Source organism: Ursus maritimus, unplaced genomic scaffold, assembly GCF_017311325.1.
Source record: "Ursus maritimus isolate PB19 unplaced genomic scaffold, ASM1731132v1 scaffold_18, whole genome shotgun sequence".
In the NCBI taxonomy this organism is placed as follows: Eukaryota; Metazoa; Chordata; class Mammalia; order Carnivora; family Ursidae; genus Ursus; species Ursus maritimus.
This window is the reverse complement of record NW_024424230.1, coordinates 24,214,446-24,228,744: the sequence shown is the minus strand read 5'-3', so window position 1 is coordinate 24,228,744 and position 14,299 is coordinate 24,214,446. Positions and strand designations below refer to the sequence as shown.

General features: G+C 40.5%; 1 protein-coding gene across 1 annotated transcript in view; it reads right to left on the bottom strand.

The window, feature by feature from the left end:
• DYM (dymeclin) overlaps positions 1–14,299 on the bottom strand; it is a 322,063-nt gene that overhangs the window by 285,181 nt on the left and 22,583 nt on the right. Inside the window, exon 2 of the mRNA XM_040632527.1 lies at positions 11,498–11,689. Within this exon, the coding sequence (XP_040488461.1) occupies positions 11,498–11,637 (140 nt within the window). The 5' untranslated portion in view covers positions 11,638–11,689. The remainder of the gene's footprint in view (positions 1–11,497; positions 11,690–14,299) is intronic.

Here is a 14,299-nt window from a genome sequence, read left to right as displayed (position 1 = left end):
TGAGCTGTGTGATCGTGGACAACCCCCAGGTCACTGTTTGCTCCCCTGCAGGCCCTACGTCACAGATCTGATAGATCTACACAAGGACAGGCACCGAGGGCAACGAGCGCAGCACCAGGCCACACAGCAAATGCTCAGTTAACAGCCACCGAATTAACGATCATGTTTGCGTTAGTCAAGTCTCTTTGCTGAATGTACATATTTTTTATAATGTAAGAGGGATCCCTAAAAAAAAAAAATCAGATTGGTAACTGGAACCTAACAATGCTGCACAGAGATGGAGAACGGGGGCACCTGGGTGGCACAGTCGGTTAAGCGCCTGACTCTTGATTTCGGCTCAGGCGGTGATCTCAGGGTCGTGAGATCGAGCCCCACCTAGGGCTCCATGCTCAATGAGGAGTCTGCTTGAGACACTCTCTCCCTCTCCCTCTGCCCCCACCACAATCTGCACTCTCCTGCTCTCTAAAATAAAATCTTTTTTTTTTTTTAAGATTTTATCTATTTATTTGACAGAGAGAGAGATAGCCAGCGAGAGAGGGAACACAAGCAGGGGGAGTGGGAGAGGAAGAAGCAGGCTTCCAGCGGAGGAGCCTGACATGGGGTCAATCCCAGAACACCGGGATCACACCCTGAGCCAAAGGCAGATGCTTAACAACTGAGCCACCCAGGTGCCCCTCTAAAATAAAATCTTTAAAAAATGTTTCATTAAAAAAAAAAAAAAAAGAAATGGAGAATGTTTAAAGGAATGTGTAAGTACAACAAACTGAAGTTTTAAAAACATGATGTGATGTGGTATGTACATAGCATGGACATTATTCAGCCTTAAAAGGAAACTGAGGGGTGCCTAGGTGGCTCAGTCGGTTGGGCGTCTGCCTTCGGCTCAAGTCATGATCCCGGGGGTCCTGGGATCAAGCCCCACGTTGGGCTCCCTGGTCAGTGGGGAGTCTGCTTCTCCCTCTGCCTCTCCCCCCCCACCCCACCCCTCTCTATGCTCTCTTGCTGGCTCACTCAAATAAATAAATAAAATCCTAAAAACAAAAAAGGAAATTGACTCATGCTACCGCACGGATGAACACTGAAATTATGCTAAGTGAAAGAAGCCAGACACAACATGACAAATATTATATGGTTTCATTTATATGAGGTACCTAGAATAGACAAATTCATTGAGACAGAAAGTAGAATAGAGGTTTCCAGGGGATGGGCAAATGGGGAGTAGGGAGTTAGTATTTAATGGGTACAGAGTTTCTGTCTGAGATGATGAAAAAGTTCTGGAAACAGACACTGACGATGACCATACAACACTGGGAATGTACTTAACACCACTGAATCACACACTTAAAAATGGCTATAACAGTAAATTTCATGTTATGTAAATTTTCCCATAATAAACTATGTGAGTAAAATCTTTCTATATTATAGGAGAGTTAGTAAATTATAACAGACTCAACTCAATTCTCAAATACCAACATGGAAACATGCTCATCTCTGGACTATCATGCAACATAAAAACCTCTAACATGGCCAAAAGTCCCTTAGTAATTTGTTTCCTTGCTCACTGTTCTGCCTTTTACCGTTCCTCTAACAAGCAGGATTTATTCCCGCCACGGGTCCATATTCATACTTGCTGTTCCCTCTACCTGGAATACNCTTTCCCCAGAATTTGCATGGCTCATCCCTGATTTTGCTCACGTCTCTGCTGCTTCCCTACAGACCCTCTATCTAAAGAAATCTCCCGCTTCTACTTGCTCCCATTCTGTCACTCTCCATGACCTTGCTCTGCTTTACTTTTCTTCACTGCAGTTGGCATTTTCAGAAATGATTTTACAGACTTATTTCTTTACTTATTGCCCACCTCCTCCACTAAAATACAAGCTGCAAGAGGGCAGAGACTCCGTTTCAAGTTCACTGAAAGAGTTCCAGCTCTTAAAAACAGTACCTGGTAAATAGGGGGCATTCAGTAACTACTTTCTTGGTAAATAAAATTTTAAAATTCACATTTACTGGAAAGGAAATATGTCATACAGAATACATTAATTTTTAAGTTGCATAACAATAATACAGTATAATCCCATATTGGTAGGAGAAAAAAAAGATATAAATACACATGACTATCTGTAGGTATGGGCATTATAAAAAGTATGGAAAAACATATACTAAATACTAACAGTGACTTTCTTTATGTCATGAGAATACATGACTATTTTCCCTTTTGTTTTCTTATTTTCTAACTTCCCTACAAAGGAAGATTTGTGTGATTAAAAAAAAAAAAAAGATGATTTTACCAGAAAAGCAACTGCTAAAAACTCATTCCCCGTACATAAAGACATGCATAAAGACTTGGCTACAATGAAGTTCATCAGAATTTTACATAGAATCACAAAAAAATAACCAAAATGTCCAACATTAAATAAATTACTGACACCCATAAGATGGAATATTGTACAGCCGTTTAAAACCTATATTATAGGAAAACACTGATACGAGGAGAATGTAAGTCAAAGAAAGAACATGTAGAATACAACACAACCATTTTTTTTTAAGATGTTACTTATTTATTTGAGAGAGAATGATGAGCAAGAGAGAGAGAGAGCGCCAGAGCACAAGCAGGGGGAGGAACAGAGGGAGAGGGAGAAGCAGGCTCCCCGCTGAGCAGAGAGCCCAACGTGGGGCTCAATCCCACTACTCCATGATCACCACTGGAACGGAAGGCAGACACTTAACCAACTGAGCCACGCAGGCGCCCCTGGTGCAAATATTTTTAAATGAGAGAATTGATGGCATAGACCCAAAATGTTAATAACGGTTACTTCTTTTTTCTTTTCTTTTTCTTGTTTTAAGTAGGCCCCATGCCCAGCGCAAGCCCAATGCGGGGCTTGAACTCAGGACCCTGAGATCAAGACCTGAGCTGAGATCAAGAGTCCAACGCTCAACCGACTGAGCCACCCAGGCTCCCCAGTAATGATTACTTCTGATCACTATTATTTTTACCTTTCTTGCCTCCTTTGCGCCTTGTTGTATACAAAGATACCAAAAGCAAACACGCATTACTTTAGTGTTCAAAAACACGAGCTTAAGCGACCGTGTTGGAGGTGCCAAAAGCCACCTTCTTGCCTTGTTTGAGCGCCATCTAGTGCTCAGTACATATAATACCATTTTCACAATGCAGTCAAGGTTTCCAAAGGTAGTCTTTACAAACAGGACATTATGTAAGCACAGAGACAAATATCACTACACTCCGTGTCTGACCTGGTTTCTAAAACAACTGAACAACTGATTCAAAAGAGTCAGAGGGTTTCCGATCTTTAGGATAAAGCAGTTATCAGATAAATCGGTTAGATTTCTTTTTTTCATCCTTCAAATATTTTAGACTAACTTTCAAGACAGACTAACTCCTTGAAGAAGCAGAAACTCAGACACCATACATGCATTATGGTGTTTTCTCCTCCCCCAAAATCTAGACGGCAGGTCTTATTTCCATTTTACAGAAGCATCAACAGGCCCAGTGGGATTAAGCAGCTTGCTTAGATTCACAAAGCTGGTCAGTAGTGGGGCTGAGATACAAGACATTTTGGTCTGGCTCCAAAATCTACGCTCCCCCTAGCATGCTTCACTGTCTCCATTCTTTACAGGTCACCAAAAAAATCAATGCACCTTTTGGGAAAATGATTCTCATTCTCAATTAGTATACACACACGTGGGCCTCTAAAAAACAAAACCAACACACAGACCAAAAGCAGAAACAGAATCATAAATACAGAGAACTGGTGGTTGCTGGGGGGGGGGGAGGGATGGATGAAATAAGTAAAGGGGATTAAGAGGTTTAAACTTCCAGTTATAAAGAAGTCATGGGATGAAAAGTACAGCAGAGAATATAATCAAGAATATGGTAATGACGTTTGGTGACAGATGGTGACTACACGTTGTGGAGAGCACTGCACAATACATAGAATCATTGAATCACTATGTCATGCATCTAAAACTAATATAACGTTGTATGTCAACTATATTTCAGTAAAAATTAAGTATACAAGCTGTCACTATATTGCTGAGTATTGCTCTCAAATCTAGAACTGAAAGCTCATTAAGCTCATTAAGTATTTATGTTCAAATCAAGTATCAATTTAAAACAAAAGAACGTTTAAAACACATTGTGCTATGTACTCTTCTGTTGGCCATGTCAGTTCCATGAGGACAGCTGTCTCACACTTGGTTCTCCTGCCCTACTTTCTCCTTTCCTGCTCCTTCCAATCTATCATTCAGACGACCCAAAAGTAATCTCCGTAAAACACTTTCACTAAATCCACTCAACAAGAACCTACCCTTCTAATCCTCAGCTTTCTAATAGGTGTGGCCAAAAATAAGCAGCCTTCTCTCCAGGTCACCAGACCTGGGCAGCTCCATCCCTTTACCCTTCAACACCATGAATCATGTTGGGAAGCGCTTTCAGTGATCCGTAAAATCCGCTCCCGACCTATTACACTTGTTTCTCATAACCTGCCAACACAAACTAGAAGAATTAATGGAAGTCATTTGGTCATACTTTACTCACAGCACAAGAATCACTTTTTTTTTTTTTTTTTAATATTTTCCACACTCAGCATGGAGCCCAACTCGGGGCTTGAACTCACAACCCCGAGATCAAGACCTGAACTGAGATCAGGGGTCGGATGCTTAACCAACTGAGTCACCCAGGTGCCCTCACAAGAATGACTTCTACCCACGTGTACGTGGCTATTCACTGTGGCATTTGTTAGCAATGTAATAACAAAACACTGGAAGCAATCCAAATGGTTAAACTATATGGCTATATTAATTTTGGCATATTCAGGGATGATATGCTGTGCCCCCATCAAAAAGAATGAGGAAGCTAATACATAGAAGGCTCTCCAAAATACAAAGGAAAAAGCACAAAGTGCAAAAGTATATATAATACACATTACTGTCTAAAACAAGGGGGGTGTATGTGCATGTGCTTGTAAATGCATGTGCTATTATGGTCTGAATGTTTGTGTCCTCCCCATAAGGCATATGTTGGAATCCTAACCCTCAAAGGTGATGGTATTAGTAGGTGGGCCTTTGGGGGTGATTAAGTCATGAGGACGAAACCCTCATGTGTGGGATTACTATGATTATTAGAAAGGCCCCCAGAGAGCTTGCTCACCCCTTCCACCATGTGAGGAACAGAGAAGGTACTGGCTGTACACCCAGAGGAGGGCCCTCACCCAGTCATGCTGGTACCACAACCTCAGACTTCTGGTCTCCAGAACTGTGAACAATAAACTCCATTTGTTTATAAGTTACCCAGTCGGTGGTATTTTATGACAGCGGCCTAAACAGACTAAGACGACATGAAACTTCCCTTGAAAGTACATTTAAGAAGACCGGTAACATTGGTTGCCTCTGGGGAAGAGAACTAGACATACGGGAGGACAGAGGAAGAGAGACTTCCACTTTTTAACCTCTGTGTCTTTTGAATTTTGGACCACAAGAATGTATTATCAGGGCGCCTGGATGGCTCAGTCGGTTAAGCATCCGACTCTTGATTTCAGCTCCAGTCATGATCTTGGGGTCATGAGATTAAGCCCCATGTGGGGCTCCGTGCTCAGTGGGGAGTTTGCTTGAGATTCTGTCCCTCATGTGCATTGCTCTCTCTTTCTCTCAAATAAATCTTTAAAAAATAAAGAATGGGGGCACCTGGGTGGCTCAGTTGGTTAAGCGTCTGTCTTTGGCTCAGGTCATGTTCCCAGGCTCCTGGGATCAAGCCCCACACCGGGCTCTCTGCTCAGCAGGGAGCCTTTTTCTCCCTCTCCCTCTGCCTGCTGCCCCCCTCCCCGTTTGTACTGTCTCTCTCTGTCAAATAAATAAAATCTTTTAAAAAAATAAATAAAAAATATTATCTTTGCAGACAAAAATTAATTATAATTTTTAAAATTCCCTCTACAGACAACATGGCTCTTCCATTTCTTCACACCATCTGCCAATGCCAGAGAGGGCCCTAACCACAGGACAGGCCCCTGTGATCAACATTTCCCTCAGGCAGGCTAGTGTCCCCCTGTCCACACCCACACACAGAACTGTGCCCTGCCTCAATGCCTCTGTCCATGCTCTTTTCAAAGGCATCTGAATTCTCTCTTTCCTACTCTCTCCCTTTCTAAATCATTCACCTCCTTTGGGGCTCTGTTCACATTCCAAGCCTCCAAAATACTTTCCAGGATCCTGTAACCCTGACTATCCCACACAGTATCCATGTACCTTCCAACACTGTTTGTTTGGAACATGATAACTCTTCCTATAACTGAATTGTTAACAAAAATACAAACACTGAAGAAGTAATACAGTGGATCCTGAACAATGCAGGGATTAGGAGCACCCAGCCCTACGAAGGAGAAAATCCATACATAACTTCTAACCTGAAACTTAACCTCTAATAGCCGACTGTTGACCAGAAGCCTTACCAGTAACATTCAGTAGATTAACACATATTTTGTATATGTGTTATATACTATATTCTTACAATAAATTTAGCTAGAGAAAAGACTATGTCATTAAGAAAATCGTAAGGAAAACACATTTACAGTACTGTACTACACTCATTGGGGAAAAAAAAAATCCATTATTTAAGTGGACCTACGGAGTTCAAATCTGTGTTGTTCAAGGGTCACCTGTAATTTCTGCTGAAGGACAGAGTGATTACCATAGGTGGTGCAGTCAGAGTATCTGACAAAATGAAAGCCTGATCCTGGCCTTTCTACTGAAAATCTTTCAGTGGTTCCCACTGATACTAGGACAAAATCAAAACCAATTAATATTTTCTACAAGGCCCCTCACATCGGCCAAATCCCAGACCCTCACCTCTTCAGTTTTGCACATCTCACATGTTTTTCCTCACCACTCGGCTTTCCCTCTGCCGCTCCCCTACTGGGGCCAGTCCTCTCCTACTCCCTCCCCCTTTCCTCTGGCTCAGGACTCTGAGCATCACTCCTGCTTTGGTTGCCTCCAGAAGGAGTACTGGCTGAGGGACTCCGGGGTGGGAAGGCGGCTTTCATTAAATATCCTTTCGTACCTTCTGGGACTCGAACCAGAAGTGAAATAAACAAACATATGCCACTTCCTCCTGGAAATCTGTGACCTGCCCTGTCCCATTCTAACTCAGACACTGAGCTGCTGCTGGTGTGTTCCTGCTTCCCTGTACTGCTTCTAGAACAGCCTTGACCATACTTCACTGTAGTCATCTATTGGTTTACGGATAGATTATAAGTCCTTTGAGGGCAAGAGACATCACCTAGTTCTTCATTATATCCTGAGAAGCAAATGAATAAATAATAGCTTATAAACGGTGAAAGGTCACCTGGTCCAGTCATTCTCAGTGACAACCATAACACATATTATAGATGTGTCCGCACACACCATACACTACGTGGGGATACTCAGATGCCCACGAACCAAAAAAATAATAAGCACAGTTTTGTTTCTTGTTTTTGCTGCTATTATTAATTTAAAAGTGTATAAAATCAGCTGTGCAACTAATTTAAAAATATTTTATTAAGAAAAATAAACAGCATATTAAACTTTACTCTTAAATTGATCTTGATTTCATTTCAGACTTTCGCTTCACAAGTAATTTTAATAAGGTGAAAAGCTCAAAACTATTGAACAACCTAAATAGGATTCTGCAACCATGCCTGGAAATGCTAACAAAATCTGATCACTCCAGTGCCAAAAATAATTTATAGTAAGGAAGGATTAGATGAGTCCTAAAGGCCTTACAATTTCTAAAAAATTGGCAGACACCAATTTTTGGCTGCAAAAATGGGCTGCACTTGAAAACAGCACATATGGGTCCAAGGAATTCCAGGAGTGAGCAATCTCAAAAACGTCTAGATTCCGAGTCTTCCCCACAGAGATCCATCTCAGTCCTGAGTAATTCACAAACGAGGTAATCCCATCCCTGCCTCTGTCAACGAGGTGGCACCTGCTAGCTCAAAGTCAAGGTCCTACAGGTCACACGTCAAACGCCAGCACTGAGGGGGCGGGCGTCTCAAAGCGACAGAGGCGCACCACCACAAGTGAAGCCCCTGGGGCTATTCCCCCCACACCTACCATAGGCAGTGTGTTCCCTTTCAGCTTTTCACACTTCCTGAGACTCCCGTAAACTTTTCTGTATAAACTGGCTGAATTAAGAAAAAGGAATGACATCCAAAAGAATAAACACAGGAGAGCAGCAAAGGGTTTTCAAGAAAGAGCCGTAATTAACAAAGCAGACCAGAGAGCCACGCTAATTCAAACGGTGACGCACCAGCGCAAGGACAGCAAACTCCAGAGGGTTAAGAAATAGACGAAATGGCCAACAGCTTATTCCCATCACTGTTTCTTAAGCGTCCATCCTGCCCCAGTACTCCAAAGTGCCTGTTCAGCGTAAGTACGTGGGCACACAACACACCCTTCTTCTTCAAAAGTATTGGCTATTAGGTTCTTTCCTTTGACATTTAAGTTTTAGAATCAGCTTATCAAGATCTCTCCACCTCATCCCCCTCAACCCCTAAAAAAGCTGTCGGGATTTTAACTGGAACTGCCTTCTTTATAGGTCAATTGGGGAAGAACTGACATTTTTATGATCGTCATCTTAATCTTTAAATGCGGTATCTCTCTTCATTTAGTTAAGTCTTCTTTAATGTCTTTCAGAAGACACAGAACTACACTGTACTGCAGTTTACATTAGTGAAAAGAGGATGTGTCTGACAACAAATAATGAAGTCTCTATATGCCCTTTCTTCTCTATTATTTCAACAGGAGCAGTGGAACTCAGTGACAACTCCTCCAGGATTGAGAAACTGGGTTCAAAATTTGCTGATGCTACAGCTGTCTCCAGTTTGACCTCTCCTGCCCCTCCACAGCATCTCTAATTTTCCAAGGATCTCAGAAGCAGTTAGTAGTCACTTCATATAATGTGCAACTAATCCGTGCTATCACACGAACTGCAAACTAAGTGAAACTTCTGAGGCCCAATCCGACTGTATCCAGAAGTTAGAAATTAAACTTTATTGCCAAAATATATAAACAGTTCACAAAAAGGAAATGCCAATGATCCTTAATCCTTAAACACATAAAAATAAACATAACCTTGATCACTAGAGAAAGGCAAATTGAAACCATAAGGACCACAACACACATACATACATACATAGTTTTTTTTTTTTTTTTTTAATTCACCGTAAAAAGAGAGAGAGACAGTCGTTCCAAGACTGGGATTGAGGGAGAGGGAAAATACTTGTCACCATTTTACTATTTTCATTACTGAAAACTGATAAAGGAAAAGAATTAAGCGTTTACCCTTATTTAATAATATAATTTTACATAACCTAAATGATGAAGGAAAGCGCTTTACAGAAAAGTTCCAGTTAATAAATGTAGAAGAAATGACCAAATTAGAAACATCACCATTTTGTAATTTCTTTTTTTTTTTTTTTTTTAAAGATTTTGTTTATTTATTTGACAGAGATAGAGACAGCCAGCGAGAGAGGGAACACAAGCAGGGGGAATGGGAGAAGAAGCAGGCTCATAGCACAGGAGCCTGATGCGGGGCTCGATCCCATAACGCTGGGATCATGCCCTGAGCTGAAGGCAGACGCCCAACCGCTGTGCCACCCAGGCGCCCCACCATTTTGTAATTTCTTATGAAACAGATGAGACCAAAATCATCAACATACTCAAACCTCTGAGCAAATTTAGCATAACTAAAACCACACGTTTTCTGTATCCTGATGTAATACAGTACGAAGTATATAAAATCACTTACACAAATACCCTTACCAAAACTGTTTAAATTTTATCAAGCCTTTAAATCTGACTTCCAGTTTACAGAAAACAAAAAAAATAAAAAATAAAAAAAACCAAGTTATCAGATATGAGAAGCAATCCGGCAAATCAAGAAGGCAGAACTAAAAAACTAATAGCCTGGGGGAAAAACTGTGGCAGGGGCTGGAGAGTGAATACCTCTATTCTGAAGACATTTAAGAAATATAACTACCAAATGCAACATATCCACCTTATTGAGTTCCTAATGTTAGCAACCCTTATAAAACAATGGGGGAAATGTCAATATGGACTGGGTAGGAGGAATTACTGTTAATTTTGTTAGGTCTGATAATGGTATTATGGTCCCAGAAGAAAACCTCCTTATTTTACTTTAAAATACTTAAGAAACAAAAGTAGATGAAGCAAATATGGAAACAATCCAAATGGTATTAATTATGAATGGATAAACAATATACAGTACATTCATAAAATGGGCTACCACTCAGAAATAAAAAGGAATGAATATCGACACATGCCACAACATAACATATTCAGATTCCGGGGACCAGAACATCGTTAGGGGGCCACTATTCTGCCTGTCACACTGTCACACTAAACCTGTTAAAAAAATACAAATCTGGGACGACTGGGTGGCTCAGTCAGTTAAGCATCTGCCTTCAGCTCAGGCCCTGGGATCGAGTCCCACATCAGGCTCCTTGCTCGGTGGTGAGCCTGCTTCTCCCTCTGCCTGCCACTCCCCCTGCTTGTGCTCTCTCTCTCTCTGGCAAATAAATAAAATCTTTAAAAAAAACAGTAAAATTAAAAATTTTTTATACAAAAATTTTACAGTGTAGATACTGAACATATGGGAATTCAATATTCTAGTCACTCTACATTATTATAAAAACTGACAGACACATGAAGTTAAAAATGAGATACTGGTTTTCATGTACCAAACTGGCATAGGTCAGAGTTTAAAAATGCATTAAACTGACAAAAATGTGGGAAACAGAGGTTCTCATACCCTGCTATAGGAGTATAAATTGGCACGACTTCCATAGAGCAGGTTAGCAATATCCACTAAAATTATAAACACACGAACACTCTAACCCAGCAACTCTACTTTGGGGAATTTATATTAGAGATGTATTTGTACACATGGGAAATGATGTATGCAGCATTATTTGTTATAACAAAAGCCTAAAAACAATGTTCACAAACAGAAAACTGATTAAATATATACAGATACTCTGCGGCCATTTAAAAGAATAAGACAGTTACATATAAGCATATATATATACACATATATGCAAGATGCATTTTACTTAACTATGGGGGAAAAGGCGACAGCAGCAGGAAAAAAAAAGCAAGGTATGTGTAGGATGCTAGCACTTGTGTTCAATTTTCTAAAACTACATGAGATACATGCTTAAGTAACCTCGTACTATTCTAGAAGATTCAAAAGAAACTGCTATGAGGAATCATCTCTGGGGAAGGAAGGTGGCTGGGTGGAAGAAGGGAAAGAGAAAAATGTATTTCCTACTTGCATAACTTTTGTATTTTCTACTGGCACATGTATGACAGAGGATGGATCAATGGACAGACAGAACATGAAAAAAAAATTTTTTTTTAAATCAGCATACCACACAAGTTCACGTGGACTTCTACATGAATTTTCAATCTCCAAGTAACCCCTTACCTGCTGGTTGGTGCAGGGAAAGAAAACGAGAGAAGCTGATTCCAGAACGGGTCGTTCTCAGAGACAGATTCTGTGCCCGATAACTTTTTTAAGTACTCATTTTTAGGAAGATCACCGATCCTGCTGCTGTTCGATCCCATCTTCTAATCCGGTAGATAGCGTGCCCTTAAGCCTTCATTTCCACAAGACAACCTATAAAGAATGAAAAGAGATTTCAAACTTGTTCACGATTAACCATCATATTTTTCATATCTTTGACATAAATGTAAAAACAAAACAAAACAAAAAAACCTGTAAACTTACTTAAGGAAATCACACTTCTGTTTTTAAATATATTAGACACCAGATACAGAGTTACAAAGGAGGGAAATGGGGTAAAAATCTGTCTTAGCCAACACACACACAAAAATCCAAGTCTATGCTTACAGACCTTCGAATGGGCATACCTCTGCCTAAGAATACATTTCAAAGCAAATTCCTAACAATGACAATTTATTACAAATTGTTGAAAATGAGGCTCCTTTACAACAAACGATGGTGATAAAGACTGGATGTCTTGAATGTGCTCAGAAGGGAAGAAAGCAGTTGGAAGTGATGACCCCATGCTGCCTACACTCAGGGGAGAATGAGGCTTGAACTGAGCTACATGCTGAATGAGAATGGGCTCCCAGTTCCAAACCAGACACCTAGTGTCCTTCTCGTCCTGCTGTCATGCACATCAGCATTTGCTGGCATGCCTCTTCTAAACCATGCGGCATTTGGGGGTTTTTGGGTTTTTTATTTTGTTTTGTTTTGTTTTGTTTTGTTTTGTTTTGGAGAGGGAACGAGGGAGAGGGAGAGAGAGAATCTGAAGCAGGCCCCACACCCAGCATGGAGCACATCAATCTAATGACCCTGATATTATGACCCAAGCCAAAATCAAGAGCTGGACGCTTAACTGACTGAGCCACCCAGGACGCTCTTATTCATCTTTCTATCCCCAATGTCTAGATAGCATGTAACAGGCATTGCCTAAATAGTATGTTGAAGGAAAGAGTAGGTAAATAAATGATGAACACTTTTTTTTTAAGATTTTATTTATGTATTTGACAGAGAGAGAGACATCCAGCGAGAGAGGGAACACAAGCAGTGGGAGTGGGAGAGGAAGAAGCAGGCTCCCAGCGGAGCAGGGAGCCCAATGGGGGGCTCAATCCCAGGACTCCGGGATCACGCCCTGAGCTGAAGGCAGACGCTTAACGACTGAGCCACCCAGGCGCCCCAATGATTAGCACTTTCAATATTTGTTGTGGTTGATCACTAAGGGGAAAACTAATAGTTTAAAATATGAATCACTATCTTCATCAAATCACACTTGACCTAGTTCCAGATTATGTTCTATCTCAATTTGTTCAAGAAAAGTCTCCCACTGACAATAATAAAATGGTGGTGAGATGAATAAGAAATTACACTATGTTAAAATTACCATTGTAATGAAAGCAAACGATATCCAAAGGAGGCTCAGGTTGGATGAGAACTTATATTAGCAGTGACTTACTTTCTTACGGCTGTCCCTCCTTAGTCCACAGAGACACTGAAGCCAACATCAGAATTTGGAAGCATGCCTTCCACGTTCTCTTTGGAACTTTGGGGCTGGCTTAGGCTAAATTATCTAAAGACATGAGGCATCCCCAATGCACATGGACAGCTGGTCTTCTGAATATGAGGGAGAAATACTGATCTGGCTTCTTGTCACCTGCCCTTGAACTCAAGACCACTACTACCTTCCTCTTCCCTATTAGGGGACAGGGACCCCAAAACCAACTGGCTCCAACTAATCCTCTATATCAAGACAGCTAAGCATAAGTCTTGATTTTGGTTTAATTTCTTAATTAAGAATTATTAAGCCTAATTAGAAAATGCTATAAAAATATTATGCAATATATAAATGCCTTAAGTGTTATAACTTATTCCAAAGCTATTTTATACATAGAATTAAATTTTTTAATATAGTCTTACAGTGGGATACATTACACTAAAGAAAGTGAATTAATGAGAGCTACAATTACCAACATGGACATATCTCAAAAATATGTTAAAAAAAGGGTTAGAGGGGGCGCCTGAGTGGCTCAGTCGTTAAGCGTCTGCCTTTGGCTCAGGGTGTGATCCCGGCGTTCTGGGATCAAGCCCCACATCAGGCTCCTCAGCCGGGAGCCTGCTTCTTCCTCTCCCACTCCTCCTGCTTGTGTTCCCTCTCTCGCTGGCTGTCTCTCTCTGTCAAATAAATAAATAAATAAATAAATTTTTTTTTAATTTAAAAAAAGGGTTAGAGAACAGACATGGTATGGTTTCATTTATATGATTTTTACAACATTCAAACAACATTATGGATATATTCGTAGCTACCACAAGTATTAAAGCATACATAGGAAAAATACACAGCAAATTCAGAAGAATGCTTTTACATGTTATCAGGAAAGGATCAGAGGGGCTTTAGCATTATCAGTAAATACTTTCTCAAACAGAAATGGGGAAAGGAATAGAAGGGATGAAGTACATGTAGCAAATATACAGATTTACTGAAAATTGACATTATTGGGGGCATCTGGCTCGCTCAGTCGGAAGAGCACGTGACTCTTGATCTCAGGGTTGTAAGTCTGAGTCCCATGTTGGGTATAGTTACTAAAAAAACAAAAAACAAAAAACAAACCAGTAGTAATAAAAATTTTTTAAAAATGAAATGACAATGGACAGTATATACATGGGTTTTGGCCTATTACCCCTCTATTCCTATCACTCGTGTATAGATAGATAGATAGATAGATA